Source organism: Dermacentor albipictus, chromosome 5 (genome assembly GCF_038994185.2).
Source record: "Dermacentor albipictus isolate Rhodes 1998 colony chromosome 5, USDA_Dalb.pri_finalv2, whole genome shotgun sequence".
In the NCBI taxonomy this organism is placed as follows: Eukaryota; Metazoa; Arthropoda; class Arachnida; order Ixodida; family Ixodidae; genus Dermacentor; species Dermacentor albipictus.
The window spans coordinates 149,159,778-149,183,743 of NC_091825.1; the positions used below are offsets into that span (position 1 = coordinate 149,159,778).

A 23,966-nucleotide genomic window follows, 5' to 3' on the forward strand; every position below is an offset into this window, starting at 1 on the left:
ATCGCGACTGGCTCGTTTGCGAAAGATGCAGAAGGGAACTATTTGGGATATAAATTAGATTCTATTCGGGCTCTACTGCGTTTGAAAGTGAAGTGCTTGGCTCAATGTGTCATTGATTTTTCCTGATATATTGATTATGAGGCAGCGCATTCGTGACCCAGTGTGCCATTACGCACTCAAGTGCCAGCTGCTTCCTGAACGATAAGTGCAGTGCCACGCAAAATAATTCTATCGTAGGCCAGCGGCGGCAACCAAAGACCAAAACAACACAGACGCCATAGAATAAAGAATGAACTAATGCTAATGACATCATAGCATAGGGAAAGAAATTTCTTTCTCTATGATCATAGAATGACATCTCTGCGCAAGTGACCATCGGATCGACAGCCAGTGGCGCCCCCTGCAGTCGGTGAAAGTTGCGAATAGCAGGCCCTACATTACAAAAACTTCCAATCCATGTAGTAGCTGCATAGAGTTGGTTTTTTATTAATTTAAGGGCCGTTGCAAAGTAAAACTTCGCATGTTTCCATTCGATTTAGACGCCTTTGCGCCGCCCAAATCATGGCCAATCACCCAGATTGGGTTGCACCAGGGCATTAAGGAACAAGAACAGCCTTTTAGCTCTACTGTCATTAGATGGTCATTAGAACCACTTGTTCTCTCTATGCTGCCACCATCATCCCGTAGGATGCCAACTACAATTTTCTGGTAGGCCTTGGAGATGGGGCAGTGTGAAGGCTTTTCCGGCTCCTGCAGCAACTACTTTACTCCAAAGCCTTTACTTTACAGCAAGCCTTTACTCCAAAGGAGTCTTCATTTCTCTTTCGCTACTGGTGTTTTTCTTTTTGGTAGAAACCTTTATGGGCTTCACAGAACAAGACAGGCCCAGGACATCCTGCAAGTCATACCCCAGTGAAAAGACTTCGTCCATATGACATTCAAACCAGCCCCCAATGCCCATGAAGCATTTTTATCAGTGACAAATAGGACGTCTTCCAGATGTCCTGTTTTCGACATCCTACCACGGATGTCCCAAACATACCGTACATAAACCCGTTTCGGATATCCTACCATGGATGTCCCAAGGTAATCCCACATGCATCTTTTTTTTTATATATACACATGAATATATGTTCTTGAATCGAGGCTTTGTCCGAGTTCCTTGTGACAGAATTACGTTTTCTCGCATGTTCGAATCACAATCAGAAGCTGTGTGTGCATGCAGCTCATGTGTACGTCGCTCTTTACGAGTTTTCCGATGCAATTTATTTTGCAAACTTCAATTAGTTCAATAAACCAGTGACAAATAGAATTCTTCTAGGCCTGCGGAAGGCCTAGAAGAATGAGTATGCTGAACTTCCACACATGTGCGTATACAGTGTGCACGCAGCGTATACATCTTCTTGATGTATAGGCGTTCTGCCCATTGCATCTGGCACAGATTGTGTGCTGCAATCGTAATGGTCCTTGCGGCAAACCCAGTGCAAAAGGCCCTGGAATATGTAAAATGTATGCAGCATGTCATGTCCCTTGCATACATGCAAAGGATGTTCACAGGACACGGAAAGCGTGGCCAAATGATCGTGTGAGAGATGCCTGCAGGAAATATTCGACACAAACTAGGATATCATTGTCCTGGAACTGGATGTTTAGAGGATATCCATAGAACATCATTGTTGTCACTGGGTCATAGCCCTGCGTAGAGGAATGCGGCAGCAATGATAAAGTGGCAGAGGAGGTCAAAAAAGCAATCCACCTGCTGGGAACTCCACCGATGCAAGGACTTTTAAAAAAATGCCACCGGTAAGTCATTCTGGTTCTTAGTTTACGGGCCACTGTGCACTAATCTGTACCCATTCATTACTGTCGAAACTTCATACATGAAAGAGATATTCGATACAGTGTTTCCGAAGGAGCCGCCGCTGATAGGTCAATTTGTGGAAACTGGCGGACACCATTTAATACCCGGAATCTGTCCTGAACTGACGGCTATCATTTCCAGCCTTATTCCTAGCCCTTCTTAAGCACCTTTAACATTTTATTTTGTAATTCGATATGGTGCATGCCATGTAAGGTAGTCAAGGAGCATTGTACAAGTGGCCTCAAATTATGCAGGCAACACACATTTGACCCTGCAGCAAATCCCAAATTTAGCATATGTATGCACAATCAGGTAGGCACCTACCTGTGCAAAGGTAGTTTTTCATGCCAGTACACATTGCTGAAGCAGAATGTACTCAAATGTTGCATTAACAAGGTTGCTCAGTAGAACATGATGCATGATGTTTTACCCCTTTCACACACGATGCCACCATTTGTCTAGAGAAATTGCATCTTTTTTTGTGCATGATTGCTGCAGATACCTTGTGCATTAAGCTGAATGAAATGGGTAAGTACACCCAAACATATTACACGGCACAAACTGCCAAAACTGCCACTTGTTCAAAATATGCGTGCGTACAGGACAGTTGTTTAGCCAAGACTCGTAGATGCAGCTTCACTTCTTTAGCGCCTTTCATGTGCGATAAACCATTCATATTATGTGTGGTAGTAGTACTTTCAAACATTTGGTTCATCACAATTTAGTTGTGCAGAGCACCATTTGTCTGCATATTAATTATCATAAATATGCCCACTTCCAAGTTTTAGAAGTGAATTTCAACTGCCCCCCCCCCCCCCCCACCATCCCTAGCCATTAAATTTCTGCAAAAGCAGTACTTACATGTAACAGTTGTGTCCTATTGTGTGGTCTGCAAAACAGGTGCACTTATTCAGCAGCCAAATCAGCTATATATTTCTATCAACACATGAACAAGAACATACAGATGAACATGTTTTGTGAGATGTTCTGCTATTAAGAAAAATACAAAACAGTGTTCTCCAGAAAATTTTTACTGCATATGTACAAAAAGAGACAGATAGACCTAATTAGTTTCAAGTATTTTCTTGTCTAACAGCAGCTTGTGTGAAATCGCATGTCAAACACAGGAACAAGAACATTTTTTCTGCTGCGTAAACCATGCTATTACCGACATGAAAAGAATTCTCGAGCCTTTGATAAATGCACTTTCCTTTTACAGACCTGCACAATTACATGCGGAAAAAAAATCTACGATTCCATGCAAGGTGCACATATATGTTCTAACATGATTTGCCAGTTTGCTTTGTAACCAAGAAGGCTCAAACAGAAAAAAAGAAGTCACGATTATGTGATCCACTGCTACTTGACGAAAAAAAGTACAAAACAAGGATTGCACAAAACCATACCTAAAAAAATATATATATAATAATAAAGGGAGGAAGGGTTTGAAACCTCATCGCTCACTTGACCTTGGAGCCACAATATAACACAATGAAAATAAATAAAACGTGGCTTTTTTTCTCTGCCAGAGCTTCAAACCTATCATACAAGTGGTACAAGCAAGCTGATGAATGCAGTAATGACAAATGCAGTGCCATATCCTCGTTCATGCACATGCCAAGAAATATGAACGAAAAGGTGTACACCCAGAGTAAATCGTGGCCTCCCCCCCTCAATGAAGTTATTTTGTCAGAGAAGGGGGCACAGTGCAATTGTTTGTTTTGTTCGTCCTCATCATGACTACTTGTATGGATGCACCAGCGAAACACACAAAATTGGGTTGAATGGAGGTTGTACGAATGAAAAAAGTGCGCGCTATGACAACGTCGAATAAATGGTTAACAGGGCACCACTCGCTAAAACAAACTGCAGCTTCAACATCGCCAAGATGTCTCCGTGATCAGAGATGCTTGTGCCACAGAGCTCTACCTGCTCTTACTTTTGTGTGACGTCCTGCATGCTGACTGTACATGTACACACTAAACCAGAAGTGACAAACGAACACAACGTGGTCACATGGTGAGGAACAACAGCAAGCACCATGATCATCTAATAATACAGGTCTTTATCCTTTTTTTGTTATTTTTATGGTTTTCGTATAGGTCGTATATGACATTCAATGTATGTATATATGTACAAATGGTGCTGGCTGCTGACGGTTTGTCTAGGAGGGAAGGCTTGCAGGTGTTACCTCAAGTGTGTGTGTGTGTGTGGTGTGTGTGCGAGTGCACAAGTGCATGCCACGCACCAATATTACAATAACGCTTCCTTAGCAAAGCAAGCACAACACACCTAAACGCACCTATAGACGAGATGTGCATGCAGGGCTTATGCAGCAGTATGCAATGTTAAACAAGAGAGAGCAGCATATGCAGTGAAAGATATTACTGATGAACAAAACGGAAGTGCACGAGAATGCTCCACAGAGCAAGAAACAGCGGCAGTTCAATTCATGCCATAATGAAAAAGATGAAAAGGAAAAAACCACACGAAACGGGGGACGCTTCCCGATTCTGCTATGAAAGAGGACCGAGGGTGGAAAAGCTTATATGCCGGTGACTGCACAGGTGGGTAGAAATCAAATAAGCTCCCCTCCATAAATCAGTTCACATGCCCCCGTTACACACACGCGAAAATAATGAACACCACAATGACCGGAACGACGCAGCCACACAAACTTTGAAATCTCACTACAACACAATCCAACACGCATCATTCCCCAACTTTTACAGCACATCTTCCATACCTGAGGCTCAACCTTTTGTGATAATGCGTTTCTCTAAATTCTTTAAACGCGACAGCATTCCCCACACCCCTCACTTATTTCAACAAGAACAAAACTAGACAACACTTCACACGGCCGCTGTTACGAGTGCAGCAGCAGTCGGAGGCTCAGAGATTGTGGGAACAGTCACGCCGCTGGAATCTTCGGCTTCCGCTGGCACTGGCGATGCAGAGTCTGCCATTTCGTCGGGCAACTCTGATGACTCCCCGTTCCCATTAAAGTCGTGCTGGCTGCTGCGGCTCGAGGCTTTAGCATCGGGCTGACTGCACTGCGGGCAGTAATAGTCCTCATTGTCTTTCACTTCATTCATGCTCAGACCCACGCAGAGCAGGTGGAACCACTGTTCGCAGCCTCCATCACACTGCACCCAGTTTACCGCCTCACCTGGAAAGCAATACAAATTATTGTGACTGCTCTGGTCTCGGCAAGATTACTGCTTAAGGGACACTAAACAGATATATTAAATCACTTTAGGTTGCGCTATTCCCTTAAAACTCTATTTTCATTAATTTCACTGTTAAAGATTCGTAACTAGAAAAGAAAACAAAGGCCATAATTCCGGAACACCAGCACTGGTAAGTCAAGTGACATCATAGATCATAGCGTATCGACAGTGAAGCTGAAGGAAAATTTCAAGCATTAGCATCACTTCCTGCTACTGACGGAAAATCGGAACAACTAGATAGTGTTGAAGACACTGTTTCCGGGACAAACGAGCTGGCTACGTCTGCTGAGCATATGTCTGCTGAAAACTTGCAGCGGGTGCTCAGAAAACATCACCGTAGCGACACTAGCCAGACTACATTCCTGGAGGCTACTAATGCAATAGCACTTAAATATATTCAAATATTTTGTGGCATTATGTTATAAAAATAAGCTCATTTTGTTTTTTCATGTTTTTTCAGAATCTCATTTTTGGAGTTTTTTTAATTTGCTGAAGCGCTATCTTGGTCTTTAATGCACATAGGACCATAATTTTAGCAGCGGCCGTAGCTACATGTGTGTACTATACAATGCTAGGAGCAGATTGTTTACTTTTCGCTTTTGTAAATTTTAAAATCTGGCTACTAATTGGACCACATGATTGTCATGTCTGGCGATTGAACTTCAAATTTCTGTAAAATTGGTAATATCTGCAATATAAATAAAGTACGCCTACAGTTGTGTTGCTTACACTTTGTAATATCCAGCCATATATCTTTATAAACATTCTGGCCAATACTCTTATTACAATTGGTCTAATAAACAATTGGTGATTAATTTTAATCATATCTGGGGGACTACTCAGTCAATTTAAGAAGTAATTATATTCTTGAAATCGGCATGAAAAACTCTGTCAGGGTGACAATTTTTATTAAATGTCGTCAAAAAACTAAAAAAAGTTTCTGAACACCTTTTTCCCCCTTAAAGTGATTCAAGGTATAACAGTGACTGCCCCTACCTTGAGGTTGGACGCAGTCTGGCGCAGAGCAGACTTCATCAGCCACATCGGCTGTCTCGGCAGATGACGATGCAGTCCGCGGGCGATGGGCCACTCGCCGTCGTTTCACCACCTTGTCACCAGGGGTAGCACCACCTGATCCAGAGTCCTCCCGGCGCACCTTCTTGATGGGACGCACCTGGATGAAAGATGTTTTCCTTCGTTTCCATACACAGCTTCACTTTGGCGTATGACACATCATTTAATACAAAGGCATTGTTTGAAAAGAGTAGTCAAACATCGATATCACAAATTATCAAATATTACAAAGTAAATCTAAATGATTTCTCCCCGATATCGGCAGGTAACAAATATATGCTCATAACGAATTTCGGATATAACAAAAGTATTTTCATGTAGAATGAATCTTCAGTCACTGACAGAGGAAAAGCCACATGCGTGCCAGACAAAAATCCTTGACCTAGGCAGCATGGCAAGAAAATTAGTTTTGTGATGTACGGAACATAAGCAGTAGTTAGTATGTGTTCTAATTATGCACATATAATTTGTTTATTATTCTCACTGCTGTGCTACCAGAAAGCTGCAATGGGTCAGAGGTGACTCAGCATCCATGTCTTGTTCGATAAAAGAACTATGCTGTTCTTTACACCAGCCTCTTGTAAGGAACACAGCTCATACAGTCGAAGCTCGTTATAATGAAGTCAGATATTAAACAAAGGTTTCTTCATTATATCCAATAGTCGTTATAAAATCATGCATATAAACTCCCGTGAACAAGTTTGCACATGAACTCAATGAAAGATAGACAACAAAAAGTTGCAAAAACGCACAATTTCTTAATTTAAAGCTTCGTATAAACGTATGACCTCGCCTTTTATTCTGTGCTAGAGAGTAAAAATAAACACACCAACAGCGATGCTGGCAACACATACAAATCAATTTATTTAAAAACAACATAATCTTTGTTTGGTAGCACTTGAGGGCATTCGACAAGACAAAACTATGCGACAGAACGAGAAAGTGCAGATTGCGAGGAGAGGAGAATTTTCACCACATGGTGTTCCTTAATGTACACCTAATGCACGGTACAAGGGCATTTTTGCATCTTCCCCTCATCGAAATGCGGTCGCTGCAGCTGAGAGCTGATCCCACGAATGCGTGCTTAGCAACATAGCGCTAAAGCCACAAACTGCCATGGCAGGTGAGCTGTGCCTAATGACCAAATAAAAGAACTCTAGTAAACTTAAAACCTATATTCCAATATTAAGCAAATTCAGCAGCCAATTTATCAATGAAGGTATTGATTTACTGGTTAAATGTATCAGCACATGATGGGGACAAGATGCCATAGCAGAGGGCTCCGGATTAATTTTGAATTCACCCCCTACAGGATGCAGTCAGGCTATGAACCCGAGATCACAGATTGGCATAATCACGAATACAGTGACTCATAATCTCTCCGCAATGATTTCACAGGCGTGAGATAAGAGCATTACTGAATGATGAAGGTTGTGAATGAACATGGGTATTAACGAGAGCGAGTGATGGCAGGTTTCAGTAGATATGAGCATAAACTAGAGTGTGTGCCAATTAACACGAGTACCAACAGAAGTCAGTGATAGTAATTTTGTGTAGGCGCTAGAATGAACGTGAGTGACTGTCAGCGAGTGTGAGTGCGTATGTCAACATTTGCTGGTGAGTGGAAGTTGATGCCACTTCATGCATAAGTACGAACGTGAGTGGGTGCCAATGAATGCGAGTGCACGCAAGTATGAGTGAGTAAACAGCTTACGAATATATTAGTGCGTGCGCATGAGTGACTTTTTCTGCTGACCTAGGCTCATGACCTTGTATGAATTCTTCCAGCCTGCACTCAAAATGTACGAACCTTGCGCTCGGGTTGCTTTCCTGCGTCGGTCCCACCTCTGGACACCTTCTTGACGCCGCTGGCTGCCTTGGTTGAAGAGTCGGCCGTGACTGAGACTCCCTGGCTGGCTGTTGTGGACGGATTGCCAGCCTCGTCCTTGGCTGGTGCTCGCTTCTGCAGCTTTGGCTTTGGCCGTGGCTGTGCATGTTGGCAACAACAACAACACTGACACAGAACCACACCCGGACCAATTCTATTTTAATATTAATAAGTAAAACTTGCAATGACAATTTGAATTAAAAACATGAGTTCATTTCAGGACATTTTAGTGATTATCATCTAAATAATGCCACAAAACTAAAGAAAAACTAAAAAGAATTAGGGCCACTGAAGAAAATCACAGTAGACTTTCCTTAACCCTTCGAAGGTCAATGACGTAAATATACCGCTCCACAAACAAGTCCCAAAATGGTAGATGCCGTATATTTACAACGCCACCTGTACGTTTAAAAAGCGCGCCAATTTCCTAACTTTTTATTTTCTGTCATGTGCTGCCACTATGTGGGAATACAGGGAATTTTTTTCACGCGCCCCCCTTTCTTTTTTTTTTTTCGCTGCATGGTTTGTTTTCGAGCTAGTTTGCTCCCGCGCCTCTATATACTACCGCTGGCGCATTGGTGTGCGCGCAGGCGGGCAGTGGTTTGGGTTTTGTTCCGTGGGTGGTGTCGGTTTCTTGCGCTTGCAAAACTGATGGCTAACTCGTTACTAATCGCTCAAAGGGCGACCGCCTCATTCTCGCTCGTTAAGTGCTCACAGGGGTGTGCATAGGAAGGATGCTGCAGTGCATGCGATTCCGCTGCTCTTTCTTTTTTTTCTTTTTGACACTCGCGAAAACTAATTGCCTCTGGTGGGCGATAAGCTTAAGATTAGCGGAAGTTTGTCAGACGTGCTTTTTTGACAGGCACAGAACCACATAGATTTCTTGAGTGCGCGCATCTACGCAGTTCAATTACATTATGGATGTACATATTAGTGTAAGAGCAGGAACATTTGAGTCTTGCAAAATATTCTCATCTGTGTATTTTTAAGGCCTTGAACTATGAGCATAAGTATGCATCAAATTTATAATCTTTATAAGATTATTTCCTTTCTAATTGTTATTGTTCATGAATGAAGAGTACATATATACCAACGCAAAATATTTTTTTCTCACTTTACGGTCACCCTAGAAAAATTGCGGTAAATTTGTTTAGAAACAAGTCCCCAAGAAGAATTGGAATCTGCAATAAAAGAAATCGACCCTGGGTGGTCACATATGGCGAAAAAAATCGACCCTCAAAGGGTTAATTGGACCATGACGGGACCGATAAAATTGATGGAATTATCAGGCAAACTGAATTAAACAAGGACACAGAAAAACGCCAGAACAGGCTAGTGTATCTTTGCCAGTATTTGTCTGATTCTATAACGCCCTCGACTCGGAACAGGTGACCGCTTTCTACGAGTCCAAAGTAGAAAATTTTCATAGAAACAACATTAAAGCTTCTAAACAAAGAGCCATAGAGAGCACGCAAATTTTTAGCAAGAAAAATATGTGTTGCACAATGGCTGCCAGTTTCCTACAGTCAGCTTCGCGCCACAATATATTTTTAGTCAGCTTTGCCATGATACATCTGTGTACTGCAGTATAGCATACAATTGCCGGGAAGGCGGCTTTGGTTATGTATCGGATTATACAGCATGTTAGAATTGGGTAAACACCGTAATCAGACATTTTGAGCTATGGATATTGCTTGTGTGAAGAAGAAGACTCATCTCGCTGTACAGCCGCATTGTCAGCGCGCGGCTAGGCTCTGCTCGCGCTGCTGGTTTCTGGCGTCTTCTTGGATGGTGCTTCAGGCTGCCTGGCTGGTCCCGGTTGCTGTGCCCTTTGCATAAGGGGTTGCTCATAAACCTCTTCTCAATTGGGGGAGGTGCTGGGCTTCAAACCCCATCACCTGAAACACTGGAGCTGCGACCACGAATGCTACTGCCCGCCATGGCCTCCAACTCAACCTCAAAAAGTGCTGCTTCGCCGCGCAGGAGGTGACCACATTAGGCCGCGTTGTGTCCAAGCACGGCATTCTACCCGATCCTGCAAAACTTCGAGCAGTCGCTGAGCACCCGAAGCCATCAAAGAACTTTGAAGCTTTGTGGGCCTGTGCTCATATTTCTGGCGCTTTGCTCGGAATTTCGCGTCGATCATGGCACCATTGACTCAGCTTCTGCATGGTGACGCCGACCTCTCCTCCTGGTCACCTGAATGTGACTGCGCATTTGCTATGCTGCGTTGTCTTCTCACCTCTCCACCCATTCTTCGCCATTTCGACCCATCAGCTGCAACGGAGGTACAAACAGATGCCAGCAGGGCCGGTCTCGGCGCCGTCTTTGCCCAACGAAAGCCCGGCTACTCCGAACACATAGTCGCCTATGCGAGCTGCACACTGACGAAGCTTGAGGCCAATTACAGCGTGATCGAAAAAGAGTGCTTGGCTTTAGTATGGGCACTTGGCAAGATCCGACAATACTTGTACGGGCGCCCATTCGACTTGGTCACAGATGATCAGGTGCTATGTTGGCTCACCAACTTGATAGATCCCACTGGCTGCCTTGCCTGTTGGGCACTACGCATCCAGGAGTACAATATTCGCGTCGTATACCACAGCAGGCGCACACACTCACACGCAGACGCCCTGTCCCGTTTCCCTTTACCTCCAGACTTGGCCTGCGGCACAACTTGTGCACACTTCGTGTCATCTTTTGACATGGACTTCTTTGCCACCGCACAACGTCGTGACCCGTGGATCGCTTCTATTCTTGACTATCCATCTGGATCATCAACCATCCTTGTATCCCGAACCCTTCGATGCCAAGCAGTTCATTTCACCATTTGTGACCAGCTGCTCTACCGACACCCCTGAATTATGCTCGTGAAGGCCATAGGTGGCTTGTGGTGATTCCCTGCAGCTTAAGGGGGGACGCGGGTCTTGAAATCGCGAAAAATGGTCAAAAATGGCAATTTTCAAAAATTGCGTTTTTGAAGTCTTTAATGTCCCAACTATGCCTCTACAAAATATTATGGCTCAATTCCTACTCGAAGTATAAAAAAAACGGCAATTTAGAAACGTCGGTGAGCCGAAATTGAACGCCAAGCGCGAAGATTTGCCTCATTTTCAAGCTGCCGTAGCTCCGCGCGACACGAACCGATCGGCGCCATCTTGGTCTCGTTTGAAAGCTGGTTTCCCGCTCTCTATTCTGGCGCCCCTCGGCACGCTGTAGACCCTCGTGCAGCGGAGCGATCGGCACCTCAAGCACCCGTTCTCAAGAGCGAAATCGTCGTGAGACAGACGCTGATTGGGTGAAGCGGGCGCCTCCCCGAGGCGCAGCCCTCTGATTGGCCGTGACGCATGCTTCGCCTGCCGCGGCCCCGTGGCCGCGTTGTTCGACTCCTTCGCGTCGTCTGCTTTCGCCGGCGCGCACGTCATTTTTCGCATTCCTCTTGTATTTTTCGTTCTGCCTTTTTCTTTATCGTTCTTGTAGATATTTTGGCTATTGAGTCGCCTCTTTTAACCACGAATTTCTTGCTTTAGCGTGCCTGGTGTCTTTGTTCCGCGTGTCACGATGGCGCGAGACGCGCGCTTGAAAGCAAGCACGCGAAAAGCAGTCAGCAAAAAGAGGCGCGCATGGAATAAGAGCGCTACATCGTCGAGAACTACAGCTTCGGTGATGCCGCAAGCTGCTGTGGCATAGAGATATGGCTGTGGCCTTGGTGGATGCGGCTGGAGTGAGCTCGCCAACAACAGCTTCGCCGGTGGACGCGGCCGGACAGTCCCGATCGGTGTCAACTTCGGTGTTACCGCAAGTCTCTGCAGTGCCGGTGGATGCGCCTGGACTAAGCCCGTCGAAAATGCTAACTTTTGAAACGCTGCAAGTCGCTTCGGATTCCGTGTCGTCGGAAGCGGCCGAGCCGGCTGACCTAAGCCTAACGTCGACTTCGGCGTTTCCGAACGCCGCTTCGGTGCCGACGGACGCGGCTGAACCGAGCTCGCGTGCTCAACGCTTCGACGCGGTGTTTTGCGCGGAGTGCGCGGGGCGTGAAAAGTACGCAGACAATAAAACTTCATTGGCGAAGAAGTCCGCGACTTCCCGCAAGTTCGAGCTAATGAACGTCGGCGCAGCAAGTAAAGACGACTTTCTGAGCTTTTTTTTTTTTTTTTGCCAAGTACCAATGCAATACAGAGGTTTTCACAATCTTTACATGAACAGATTTCTTTGAGTTTGGTGTTATTGTGTTCAGTAATGACTGGGCTGCATGCTAAAGCATTAAATTTTTCCATGTGATAGGTAAACAAAAGTGGCAGAGTAAGCAAAACTTTGAATGCAATTTTCTCAGCTTTGCTTTTTCGATCAAATGCCTTTGCCTTACGGAACTTTTCATAATGTTTGCATCAACTGATTTTATTGAATTAGGTATCATTTTTTTCAGTAAAACCTCAACTACATCCTAAAGCTTTCCATTTTTCATTAAACCCATTAGACTAGCAATTAGGTCAGATGTAAGCTAATTACTCCCGCATTGTTTTTTTCTTCCTACTTTGTTATTCATTCATGACCTATATGATCACTTTTTAAAGATTTCTTTAGCTTTAGGATGTGCAATGGGCCCTTGGAAATGACAGCCATTCTTTGAAACTAGTTCTTTTAATTAAGAAATTATCATAATGGCCCGTAAGAAAAGACCTATGTGGGATGAATTATTTTGCAATATCTTCATTTATAGATGAGATATATAAAATCTGAATATATATTTGGGATCAGCATTCAAAGATATATCTGCATGCCAATTTTCAGGAAGATATGTTACGAAATAAAAAAAAAGTTTTCAAGACCCTCATCCCCCCTTAAGATCACAAATATTGTATTTATTCGAATCTAAGCCGATATTTTTTTTCTTCAAATAATCATATTCCAAACTCTAGGGTCAGCTTAAATTCAGGGATTTTAAAAAACGCGCCAGTTTTCTATTGAAACTGCTAAATATGGTGCATAGCTAGTGCCATCTAGAAAAGTCAGTATCGCAGCCGCTACTAGCCGTGCCAGTAGCCAACCGTACACAAGCAAGGTCGCCATTTTGACCTGTGTCATGTCGGCCGTATCAGTGTGCAGCGTGATGTTATCGCGATGGCACCAAGCAGGAGATGCCACTACAGTGCCGCTTTCAAGCGAAAAGTTGTGATAGCCACAGAGGCATCGTCGAACCTTCAAGACGGGCGGGACTTTGGCATCAACGAGAAAAACGTCCGTTGTTGGACGGGACAACTACAGCAGCTTTTTGCGTGCGCCGCAATGACGATGGCATTTAGCGCACCAAAGAAAGGCCGTCACCACGAAGTGGAGACAGTTTTGGCCGCCTTTGTTCGAACGCAGAGAGCAGCTGCCCTTCCAGTGACAACAGACATGCTCCAAGCGAAAGCTAGTGAACTTTCGAGGGAGCAAGACCTAACGCCAAAGGATTTCAAAGCCAACCGGGGCTGGCTTCAGAAATTCATGAAGCACTTTAGCTTCAGCCTCTGACGCTGCACTTTCATCACCCAAAAGCTGCCAAGCGATTTCGAAGAAAAGCTGATAGCTTTTTAGCGCTACGTGCTGCGAAAGAGAGAAGCGGCAGGCTACAACCTTGGGCAAATCGGCAACGCCGACCACATGGCTGCGTATTTTGATATGCCAGGGGCGTACACCGTGAATGAAAAGGGTGCCAAGGAGGTGAATGTGCGCTCTGCGGGATACGAGAAGCAGTGCACAACTGTGATGCTGTGCTGCACAGCTGATGGACATAAACTCCCTCCTTATACAATATTTAAAAGAAAGGCACTGCCTGCTCGAGAAACTTTCCCAAGAAATGTCATTGTGCGGGCAAATGAGAACGGGTGGATAACGGGTGCGATGATGGAAGAGTGGGTTAAGATTGTGTGGCGACGACATCCAGGAGCCCTTTTGACAAAGAACTCGCTCCTTGTTGTCGACTCTTACCATGCGCACTTGACCAACAACGTGAAGGCTGTGCTCGCCCAAGCAAACACGGACCCCGCTGTCATAGCGGGCGGCATGACGGGCCAGTTGCAGTCACTTGATGTCTGCATCAACAAACCTTTCAAGGATCGTCTGTGGAAATATTACACGGACTGGTTGACTGACGAAGACCACATGCTAACGGCAACGGGCCACATCAAACGTACATCGCTATCGCAGCTGGCGGGCCAGCGTGAGACAACATACCAGGTACTTTGATCATGCGCGCCTTTAAAAAGTTCAGCATATCTAATGCGCTTGACGGTACTGAAGATAGTGCACCGTTTGAAGGTGACAGTGGCAAGGAACCCAGCGACGAGTCTAGCAGCGACGACGACGTTGAATGAGCTCTGCATGTTCAGATTCAATAAATGCTGTTTGCATTTTGTGAACACATAATGAACTACTGATACAATGACCACTTACTTTTGTGGAACTAACTATTGAGTTCGTTATAAATGAACTCGACTGTACTGAATGTTGCAATGTCAAGCACATTCGTAAGCCACTTTGGCCTCAAATGTCAGTTCTTTCGGCACAGAGAATAGCCTCTTTGTCTATTTTCAACACCCTTTTAACCTTGTTAAACACTCTGCGATGCCTCAAGCACTTAGAGTGAATGAGTGGCTTCTGCACAGATTGCAGTCTACTTCTGCCATGCATAACACAATGTGCGCAGTAATTTATGCAAGGATTGTTTATTTAGTAATACTATACCTTCAACTGGCCATATATGCAATAGGAACGCAAAACACGACTTTTTGCCTATTCGTTCAAGGAATGGCCCTTATTTGGGAGGGAAAAAAAAGCCTTTGTTGAGCTTACCTTTGCCGTGGCGGTAGGCAGCTCTACCTTGCGTTTTTTTGTTCTTTTCTCTAGTCTCTTTGAAGCCTCCGAGTAGTCCTAGGAAGGAAAATCGGACAATTTTCAGACAATAAGGTGAAGACAATCTTTTGGGTTTGGTGCAGGCTTCAGCTTCACTTTATGACTCCATTGATACTGGCATTATGTTTACCTTCGTTACATGGCATGGAAACCCTGCAGCTTAGAGACTCTGAAGAGTTCTCAACTACGAGAAGCCAAGTAGTTCCCTCACCTCAAACTCGGGGAAAGCCTCAAAAGGGGACAGGGGGTCCCTTGGTGGTTTGGTGGCCTGAAGTATGCGCCAAATGTGGCCAGTCTCATCGAGCGACACCTCCAGCAGGTCCCCCTCGGTGAGTAGGGCCTCCAGGCGTGCCTTTGCTCCTGTGCTCAATTCCAGTACAGGGCTCTCGACCTGCCGTGGCACCAGCGGAGACTTGCGTGCATGCTTGCGTGGTGAAGGGTTGCACACTGCGAGAGACATGTTTGCAGCAGTTCCATCAGCATCTTAATAGGGCACGAACTTAGGCCACTTAGTAATTCATGTTTAATTTACAAATATGTGGTAGACAGGACACAAGCACAAACTACAAAAAACCCAGCGCTACTTTCAAATTTAATTTGCTAGAAGAAAAACAGTACACATATTGTAGAAAAACCAACATAACAAACAGACAACAGATAACCTTGGTTTAGAGCGTCTCTGTCAAGGAACTACTGAACTGCCACCAGTCTACCCAACTTGCACAAACAGTCAATGTCAGATATTTGGGCTCCCTACGTACAACGAAAACTTCCGAAAAATCAGGCCGTCCAAAAGAATGAACGCATGTCTTTAACTGCCCTCAAGGAGTCAAATCACCACAGCTACGTCCGAAATAGCGTTAAAGGCTTGCCAGCACAAATATTACGCATCTCCGTGCCCATACTATGACAGGAGATGGCGGGTGCACGCATGCATAATTAGGAAGTCATTTTATGTCCTGTGACAGTGACACCTTTACACCCTCAGTATACTCGACTGCGCAACACAATTGTACTGCGCCAAAGCTAACTTTCGGGAACCAGCATTATGGAATTCTTTAACCCTTTCCGGGTCAATGACGTAAATATACAGCGCCGCAAACAAGTCCAAAATGGTCGATGCCATATATTTACAGCGCTGTCTGTACATTTAAAAGGCACGCCAATTTCCAAACTTTTTTTTCCCTGGCATGTGCTGCCACTGCACAGGAATACAGAGTATTTTTTTCTCGCGCCTTCCTCTGTTGGCTCTCGTTACATGGTTTGTTTGCTCCACTGCATCAATGTACTACAGCTTGCGCATTGGCGCGTGGGGGCGGTTTCGGCTTCTTGCACTCGCAAAATTGATGGCTATATCGTTACTAATCGCTGAAAGCACGACCGCCTGTCAATCGCTCATTTGTTGCTCACGGGCGTGCGCATACGCAAAGGATGCCACCGTGCATGCGCTTCCTTTTTTTTTTTTTTTCCCGACCCGCAAAAATTATTTGCCTCTGGTTGGCGATAAGATGAAGATTAACGGAAGTTTGTGACACGTTTTGTTTTTTTGACGAGCACACAACCACACAGTTTTCCTTAGTGCACCACCTATGCAGTTCGATTACGCTATGGATGCTAATATTACTGTAAGAGAAGGAAAATTTGAGACTTGCGAAATATTCTCATGTGCGCATATTAGCCTTGAACTATAACAATGCATAAAATTTTTTGTTCTTATAAGTTTATTTCCTTTTTTTTTTAAATTCTTATTCATGAATAGAGAGTACATGGATACCAAAGCAAAATATTTTTCTCACTTTACAGTCACCCTAGAAAATTGAGGTAAATTTCTTTCGAAATACGTCCCTCGGGTGAATTAGAATTTGCAATAAGATAATCGATCCTGGGCAGTCGCATATGGCGAAAAAAATCGACCCTGAAAGAATTAATTCGTACCGTTGATGTGAAGATATCGTCGGTGTATGTGGCATGAAACCGTATCATTCATCGCCGACTCCCAAATTTATTAAAATGAATAGTTTTCTCATTCGAACTAGCTTTCTTTTATTGGCCAATAATTCAAAAATTCTGCAGCCCCTTTCCATGCAAGAAAAATGGATCGGCGACTGTACTTATTTGAATTAAAGGTCAAATTTCAATACAACAAAGTTTCGATATAACAAAGCAAATTGCCGATTTTATCAACTTTGTTATATCGAGGTTTAACTGTATATGCATACTGACTACGATGGAACTTCGCCAGAATTTTATGTATGGTCGGAGAGTGATATAGCGCAGTCCACTTATAACGATATCGAGAAAGACGAAAAATATGATCGTTGTAACCGATAATCGAAAAAGAATTAAAAAAAAAAAACGCGGAACACACCTTTGCAGCTCCGAACTCAAATTCGCTACTTGCTCTAAAGAATAGATTATGTAGACAGTAGGCCGTGAAAAACAAACGTTATTTCTAGCGCCAATGACCGTGTCAAGGGTTAGGTGCGCCGAAATAGTCCGAAATCTGCACTTGCTGTTGCGGCAGCTTCAGCTTTACAACTGCGGTGTGCATGGATTCCAGCTGCTGCGCGAACACTGGCGGCAATCCTTTAACATGCATAAAATCAATTAAGGAGTCGATTGACGACAGTGCACTTTGCGTGGACATCGTGGTCGGGGTCAAGGAGCCACTGTCAATCTCGTTGTCACTGTTGCTGCTGTCGTCGCCACCGTCGCACAACTTTGCCGTCTATCGAGACAGCACATCTTCAGCGATCGCCTTGTCGGTGACCTCATCACAGAGCGAGGCAGCACTGTCTGCAGTCAAAAACTCCTCCTTCGACGCACCACCTGTGTCACCAGTATGAACGAGCTCCCAGAGCTCGGTTATGTCAGCGACTTCCGCCGTGTTGGTCTCAGTGGGTTGGGGAAGTTCGTCCTTACGCACAAAGCCCGCCTTTTTGAAGCAATTGGTGATGAACCACTGGTAAAGCACCTCTTCAACATCGGCGTACAAAGGGTCTCTAAACCTTTTCCGCTGATCGGCATGGCCGCCGATAGCTCCTGCCTTCACAATCGCGGTGCTCCCGGTTTTCAAGATGGTTGATATCGTTAATTGGATGAGCTCATACTTCTTCACCAAGGCGCTCACCTTGAAGCCGCATTGAGAGTCCTGCAAAATATCCATCTTCGTGTCAAGCAACACAGCTTTGAGCTTTGTCGGCGCTATCTTCGAACTGGGTTGAACCGCTGGTTGCACGCTGCTTCGGTGGCATCAGCCTGCTATCGCGAGAGACGCGGGGCGGGCGCCACCGTGCCGCTTTGCTTGTCGCTTTTTTTTTCTCTCTCTCTTTCGGAGCGGCTGTGGCCGACGCGCATGAAGCAGCTAGCACCATCTTGTGGCGTGCTGCGCCTACTCAGCTATTCCCCGGTGCGCGGGCGGGGCGAGACACGCTGCGCGGTAATGGCGGCAGATACAAACTACGAAGGTAAACATCGCCTCGTCTCGACATCGTTCGTTTCAGGGAACTAAGCAACGCAAACGTTACGATTATTTGGCACGGAAAACACCGTCCAGACGGCAAAATTTTGATCGTTATATCCGATATGCGGTGAATAACCTATCGTTATAAATGTTTTTTTCCCCATAGACCTAATGCATAAAATGACATTCTCATATCGACCCATCGTTATAACCAATATATCGTTATATGTGGTATCGTTATAAGTGGACTGCACTGTACAGCAAGTACCAAAAAGGGGCTTGGATCACGATCGTCCAAACACGCATGCCGAAACAATGTGATGTGATGGAATACTGACCAGCATTGTTCTTGGATGCAGTTGAATAGGCATGCTCCATGCTGCTGTAGCTGTCGCATGGAGGCTTTTCATCGTCCATGGATGGCTTCACGTCGCCGTCACCAAGCCCATCCTGAGACTGAGGGGGAGTGAGAAAACAGATAAGTGATGAACAACCAGCTCTGTGCTAACAACTCACACTTTCATACATACTGCAGTAAGTTGACAGCTGATTCAAGATTTCACAGCAACATACAGGCTATGAGAGACACCAAGGTGGGAAAGGCTACAGGTTCAATTTTGACTACCTGGAGATCTTCAACAACTATGCAAAGCTTGGTACACAAGTTTTTGCATTCCACCTTCACCGGAATGCGGCCACTACGACCTTGTGCTAAGCAGCTGAACGCTATAGCCACAAAGCTATCCTGGTGGAAAGTAACTTAGTGCTTCACGAGTAGTTGCAGTGATTGTAAACTAAGTCTATGTACAAAAGCGCTCCTATGTGTTTAGTTCCCGTTATTTTCTTGTACCCCACCTAACACAAACATACTGTTGCAATGAAAACCTGAACGCTTACAGGACTGCCACTCACACTACATGTTACACAAAGTCCTGGTTGCTGATCATTGCCTCCCACTTATCGTAAAAACTGCACTATAGGTCGAGCCCCCAACTAACCAATTCTAAAAATGAAACAAATCTTTTTCAATGGAAAAAGTACCGAAAGACACCCTTGCCTTGAAACAAATGCGACTCAGCTGGTTGCACAGTGGTGACAGTAGTTATTTAAGTGCTGCTCGCATGTGCACCTGGCCAAGTTTTTAAGAGTATCGCGCGACCATCGACCCGCGTGCTTGTCAGCACCTTATTAACGGCGCTGAACGGCGAAACAAACGAGATACGTGCATGTGGACACATGCGCTTACTTTCACTATTTCGCCACTCCGTGCCATGATGATAAGGTGCTGACAAACATGCGGGTCGATGGTCGCGCGATTCTGTTAAAAATTGGCCGTGTGTACAGTACACAGAAGGGGACAAAGTGCGCAAGCATTCGTGCAAGATTCAGACGACTCCGAATCAGAGTCGTCTGAACTGGAGTCAGGTGACGAGTTCTTCTCGCTGCCCACGTCCCATAGCGCATCGTCGTCTGTGCCGTGCAGCGCAAAGCCCTTCCTCATCATGAATCGTCGCACCCAGGATGGCGAGCCCTTGAACTGCGCCCTCGTCAGTCCAGAGGCGCGCGCGCTTTCTACCGCTTTCAAACGGATGCATTCGGCAGTTACAGGCAGTGATCTTACACGCAGCTCCTGGATGAACTTCGCAATTTTGTCTTTCAGTTCTGGATATGCTGCGGTCGTTTCCCTTGGTTGCTGCAAGTTGTGATACGCCGCTTCTGCCTCCGTCAGTTTCGGATACTCCAAATTTGTGCTATGCCGCCAGGTTGCCGTGGGCTTCCGCGTACTCGATAGCCTTTTTTCTTGAAGATGACGGTGAATTACCGTCGGCTTCTGCTCATTTTGAAACAAAATGTGAAAAACCAGCCTTTAAGCAATATAACTTTGTGACAATACAAACGCAAATTGGCGGTGCCACAATGTCGCCACGCCGCACTGCTGCTGATGGCGATGGCGGCTGTTTACTTCATCTGCCCATTGGTGCAAGACTTCCATAGTTTTTCCGCCAATGACCGGTATATAAGACGAAGGTAGACTTTTCGCAATGGTCTTTTGAAAAAACGTTCGACCTATATTCCAGTTTTTACAGTATCAGCCAGCCTGGTCGTAAGTAAACTGCTGTGTGGAAATTGACTATGTCATAATATGCAACACAGTACGTAGTTCTGGTCAATGCACAATCAATACTACAAATGCCACTGTACACAGTTGCTGCTGATGCTCCCAATGTGCAGGCATGCAAGCCTTGCTTTACAAAATCAATGAGAGATATGATGATGATGAAGAAAGCTCAATACAAAAAACACTATAAGGGTCACACATACCAGAGACACCTCCTGTTCTGCAGCAACAGTCGGAACAGCATCCTCTGGGACACTAGTGGCCTCTATGTCAGAGCCACTGCCATCTGCAGAAAATGATAAATGAACATGAAAGACATGCTGTATAGTAAACGATGCTTATAATTCTTGAATGAGGACAGCCACTCATGTGAAATCGAGCCAGGCAACCTTCAATGCACACACCTTGTGCATGAAGCCCGCAATGTCAAGCTGGTATATCAGTGACACAAAAGACCAGCACTAAGATTACTCTGGCAAAGTAATTTTTCACAACTCAATCTGCAATTACAGTTAAACAAAATGAGATCTTTCTTTTCCATTGAAATTTGTTTTTGCCGATTCCCCGATAATGTGAAAAATTTTGTGGCCCCTTCCGTGTAACAAAATCCATCGGAGATTGTACTTATTTGCATAAGATGACAAATTTCAATACAGTTAAACCTTTATAAAACAAACTTCAATATAACGAAATTCTCGATATAACAAAATATTTCACTTTTCATAACCTCTTGTCCATAGAAGACCATTTATTTAGTACACTCAATATAACGAAGTGTGTTTGTATGCAATTTCAATATAACAGTATTTCACTGCTGCCGCAAACGAATGCCAAGACAATAAATGGAAACTTCTTCATATGCAGATGGTCAAATAATCGAATTACAAGTTGCTGTCTGCAAGCTTGCATACAAACCATTCAAAACCCATGCCCTTGACAAGAGCCACCGTGGAAGTGGAGCCATATCATGTTCCATATAGAGTCCAAGTGTGATAAGAACCTATTGCGCCCCGCACTGTGTGCTATAGGTGCGAGTGAAAAGTGTGCGAGAATGAGAGAATATGGTAGCTACACGAGTGCTGCCTTCTCTCACAAGCATAGAGACAGAGGGAAAGGGAAGCGAGCTTGTGTTAACGTGACCTTGCGCACGCGAGGGGGCAGAGTGGTGGGTAAGTTGGCATGCATCTTAACCAGGCTGCCATGGCTATAAGTGCAGCTGAGCGCATAGGCAGCCACGCACCCTGCCTTAGAGGTAATCAACTGCATGTGCAAAGAGTGGGCATGCCGAGATAGATGCCGTGGCACCATGTAAGCTGTCTTCTGGTGCATTTAGGTTGCGTAATCTCGAGTTTCGGTGACCTGTTGGAGCGAGGCATATGAAGCATTCACTCCTCGCTGCTGGCATTTTTCTGATAGCATCATCCCAGTGCGGGCAACGCTATCAGCCATGGGGGCAGAGTGCACGTGAAAGCGGGGATGGCTTTAATTTGTACCGCTGATGTGAAGATATCGTCGACGGGGTATAAAAACCATACCATTTCTCAGACTCCCAAATTTATCAAAATGAATTGTTTTCTCATTCAAATTTGCTTTTTCCTTATTGCCAGATAATTCGGAAAATTCTGCGGCCTCTTTCCATGCAATAAAAATCTATTGGCGACTGTACTTACTTGCGCAAAAAGTTGGATTTCAAAAGATTGAAATTTTGACATAGCGAAGCAAATTTCCGATTTTACTGACTTTGATATATCGAGGTTTAAGTCTACAACGAACATCGATCTAACAAAATTCGTGGCGTAACAGACTATTTTCATTTCCCGATCTTAGTTATACTGAAAACCATGTTTCTTTTTTTTTCCTGCTTTAACAAAGTAATTTCATGGCACAGTTTCGATTTAACGATTTCAACATTTTCAAGCATGCACTTACAGCCTAAAGGCTAGTAAATCAAGCAAAAAGGTATAAAAATGTTGGTTGAGGTAAAAGCTATTCCCAGTGTCCTGCATGAAAAGTGTGAGTGACAAGAACTGCAGTAAAGCTCACGCGCCGTGATGTGGTATGCAGGAATAATCACTGCTTTGGCATTGGTAAACAACTTGCGGAGGCTGTGGGATGCGCGGCAGCTTGCAGCGCTCGGAGAAACACGACAGTCGACGATTCATTTTGCACAAGAGGGATGCACCCTATCTTGGAGGTGACCTGCGGCAAGTGCAAAGGCCGAGCCGAGGTGGGTGGTGCTTTTATGCGCATTGGTTTCTCACGTGTCTAGTGTTGGCGGTCACGTAATCTCAAGTTTCCGAGACACAATGCAAAGCGTTCGCACGCATTGTGACAGCGAGTTAGTGGTTATCGTGTTTGCCTGAGCGCGTGATCTACACCGCACATGCTGGCACTCATAACTGCACTGTTATCACCTTACCTTCTTTCACTTTGTTTATAAAGTAAAACCTCGTTACTACAAAGATCACATTAACAAACTTTTCAGAAATCCCCCGCTGTCTTCTTATGGTTTCAATGTACAAATATTCAAGTACTATGAACGTCAGAATACTGAACTTTTCAGAATAACGATCGTTATTCAGTGGCAGCAGAATCTATAGAAAATAGCAACAGCGAGGAGTGAGAGCCAACAGCAACGTTCTCGCGGATAGCTCTAACTGTGACAACTTATGAACTGATGGATTGATGGGTGTAATGGTTAATTTTGGGGCTTTCAGTAGAACGACCACTCAGAATAACAAACGTTTTTTGGCGATCCGTGGGATTCGTCATACAGTAAAGCCTCATTAAAACGAAGTTGATGTGGCAGCCAGAATTATTTCATTGAAACTATTACTTCATTCCATCCATTATTGAACATACTGTGCCATGAATTTCTATGCAAATTTCAAGGCGAATTTCACTTCCTTATATCCATAATTTCGTTATATCACATTTCATTATAACGAGGTTTGACTGAATCAAGATTTGACTAAGTGCTTACTGACAGGATAATATCCACTAGGAATACTCTGAGAATTTGTGTTTACTGCTAAAACTTTAAAACCCTGAATTAACAAAATTTATGATTTAATGAAGTTTTTCACTAAAAGTACAACTTTTGCCCGAGAGGCGAAGCATCGATTGCGATAGCAAGTTAGCAGACAGTTTTATGAAAAGTAAGTATTGTAGTTTTATCGGTCATATAAACTTTTAGACATTCAGTTAATAACTAAATTAACAAGCATGGCGTCACGCGCGTGCAAGCAAACGTGAACCCATCTCATTCAGTGACCGCGGTAACTCTTATCAATACACTGGAGTGAGGAAGTGCTGTAGCAGGAGCGAGCGAATTGACCTTTGTGTGGCCTCTCGCTTCAACGCAAGCTAAGTGATGAGAACGCAGCGCGGTGCGCCTAGATGCGTAGACTCTGTCTCCATCGCAGACCTACTGCAAG

The 23,966-nt window shown here is 44.6% G+C and overlaps 2 protein-coding genes across 2 annotated transcripts in view; one reads left to right on the plus strand and one right to left on the minus strand.

Annotated features, from left to right (window-relative positions):
• LOC135897627 (blood vessel epicardial substance-like) overlaps positions 1–22,745 on the plus strand; it is a 107,755-nt gene extending 85,010 nt beyond the window's left edge. Inside the window, exon 7 of the mRNA XM_070539175.1 lies at positions 22,594–22,745. Coding sequence (XP_070395276.1) covers positions 22,594–22,727 — 134 coding nt within the window. The 3' untranslated portion in view covers positions 22,728–22,745. The remainder of the gene's footprint in view (positions 1–22,593) is intronic.
• The window catches only part of LOC135915277 (lysine-specific demethylase 5A-like), a 72,426-nt gene continuing 51,336 nt past the window's right edge, over positions 2,877–23,966 (minus strand). The window contains exons 27-33 of the mRNA XM_065448299.1: positions 20,733–20,815; positions 18,749–18,866; positions 15,159–15,394; positions 14,888–14,965; positions 7,976–8,152; positions 6,088–6,265; positions 2,877–5,030 (exon numbers count right to left, since the gene is read on the minus strand). Of these exons, the coding sequence (XP_065304371.1) occupies positions 4,714–5,030; positions 6,088–6,265; positions 7,976–8,152; positions 14,888–14,965; positions 15,159–15,394; positions 18,749–18,866; positions 20,733–20,815 (1,187 nt within the window). The 3' untranslated portion in view covers positions 2,877–4,713. The remainder of the gene's footprint in view (positions 5,031–6,087; positions 6,266–7,975; positions 8,153–14,887; positions 14,966–15,158; positions 15,395–18,748; positions 18,867–20,732; positions 20,816–23,966) is intronic.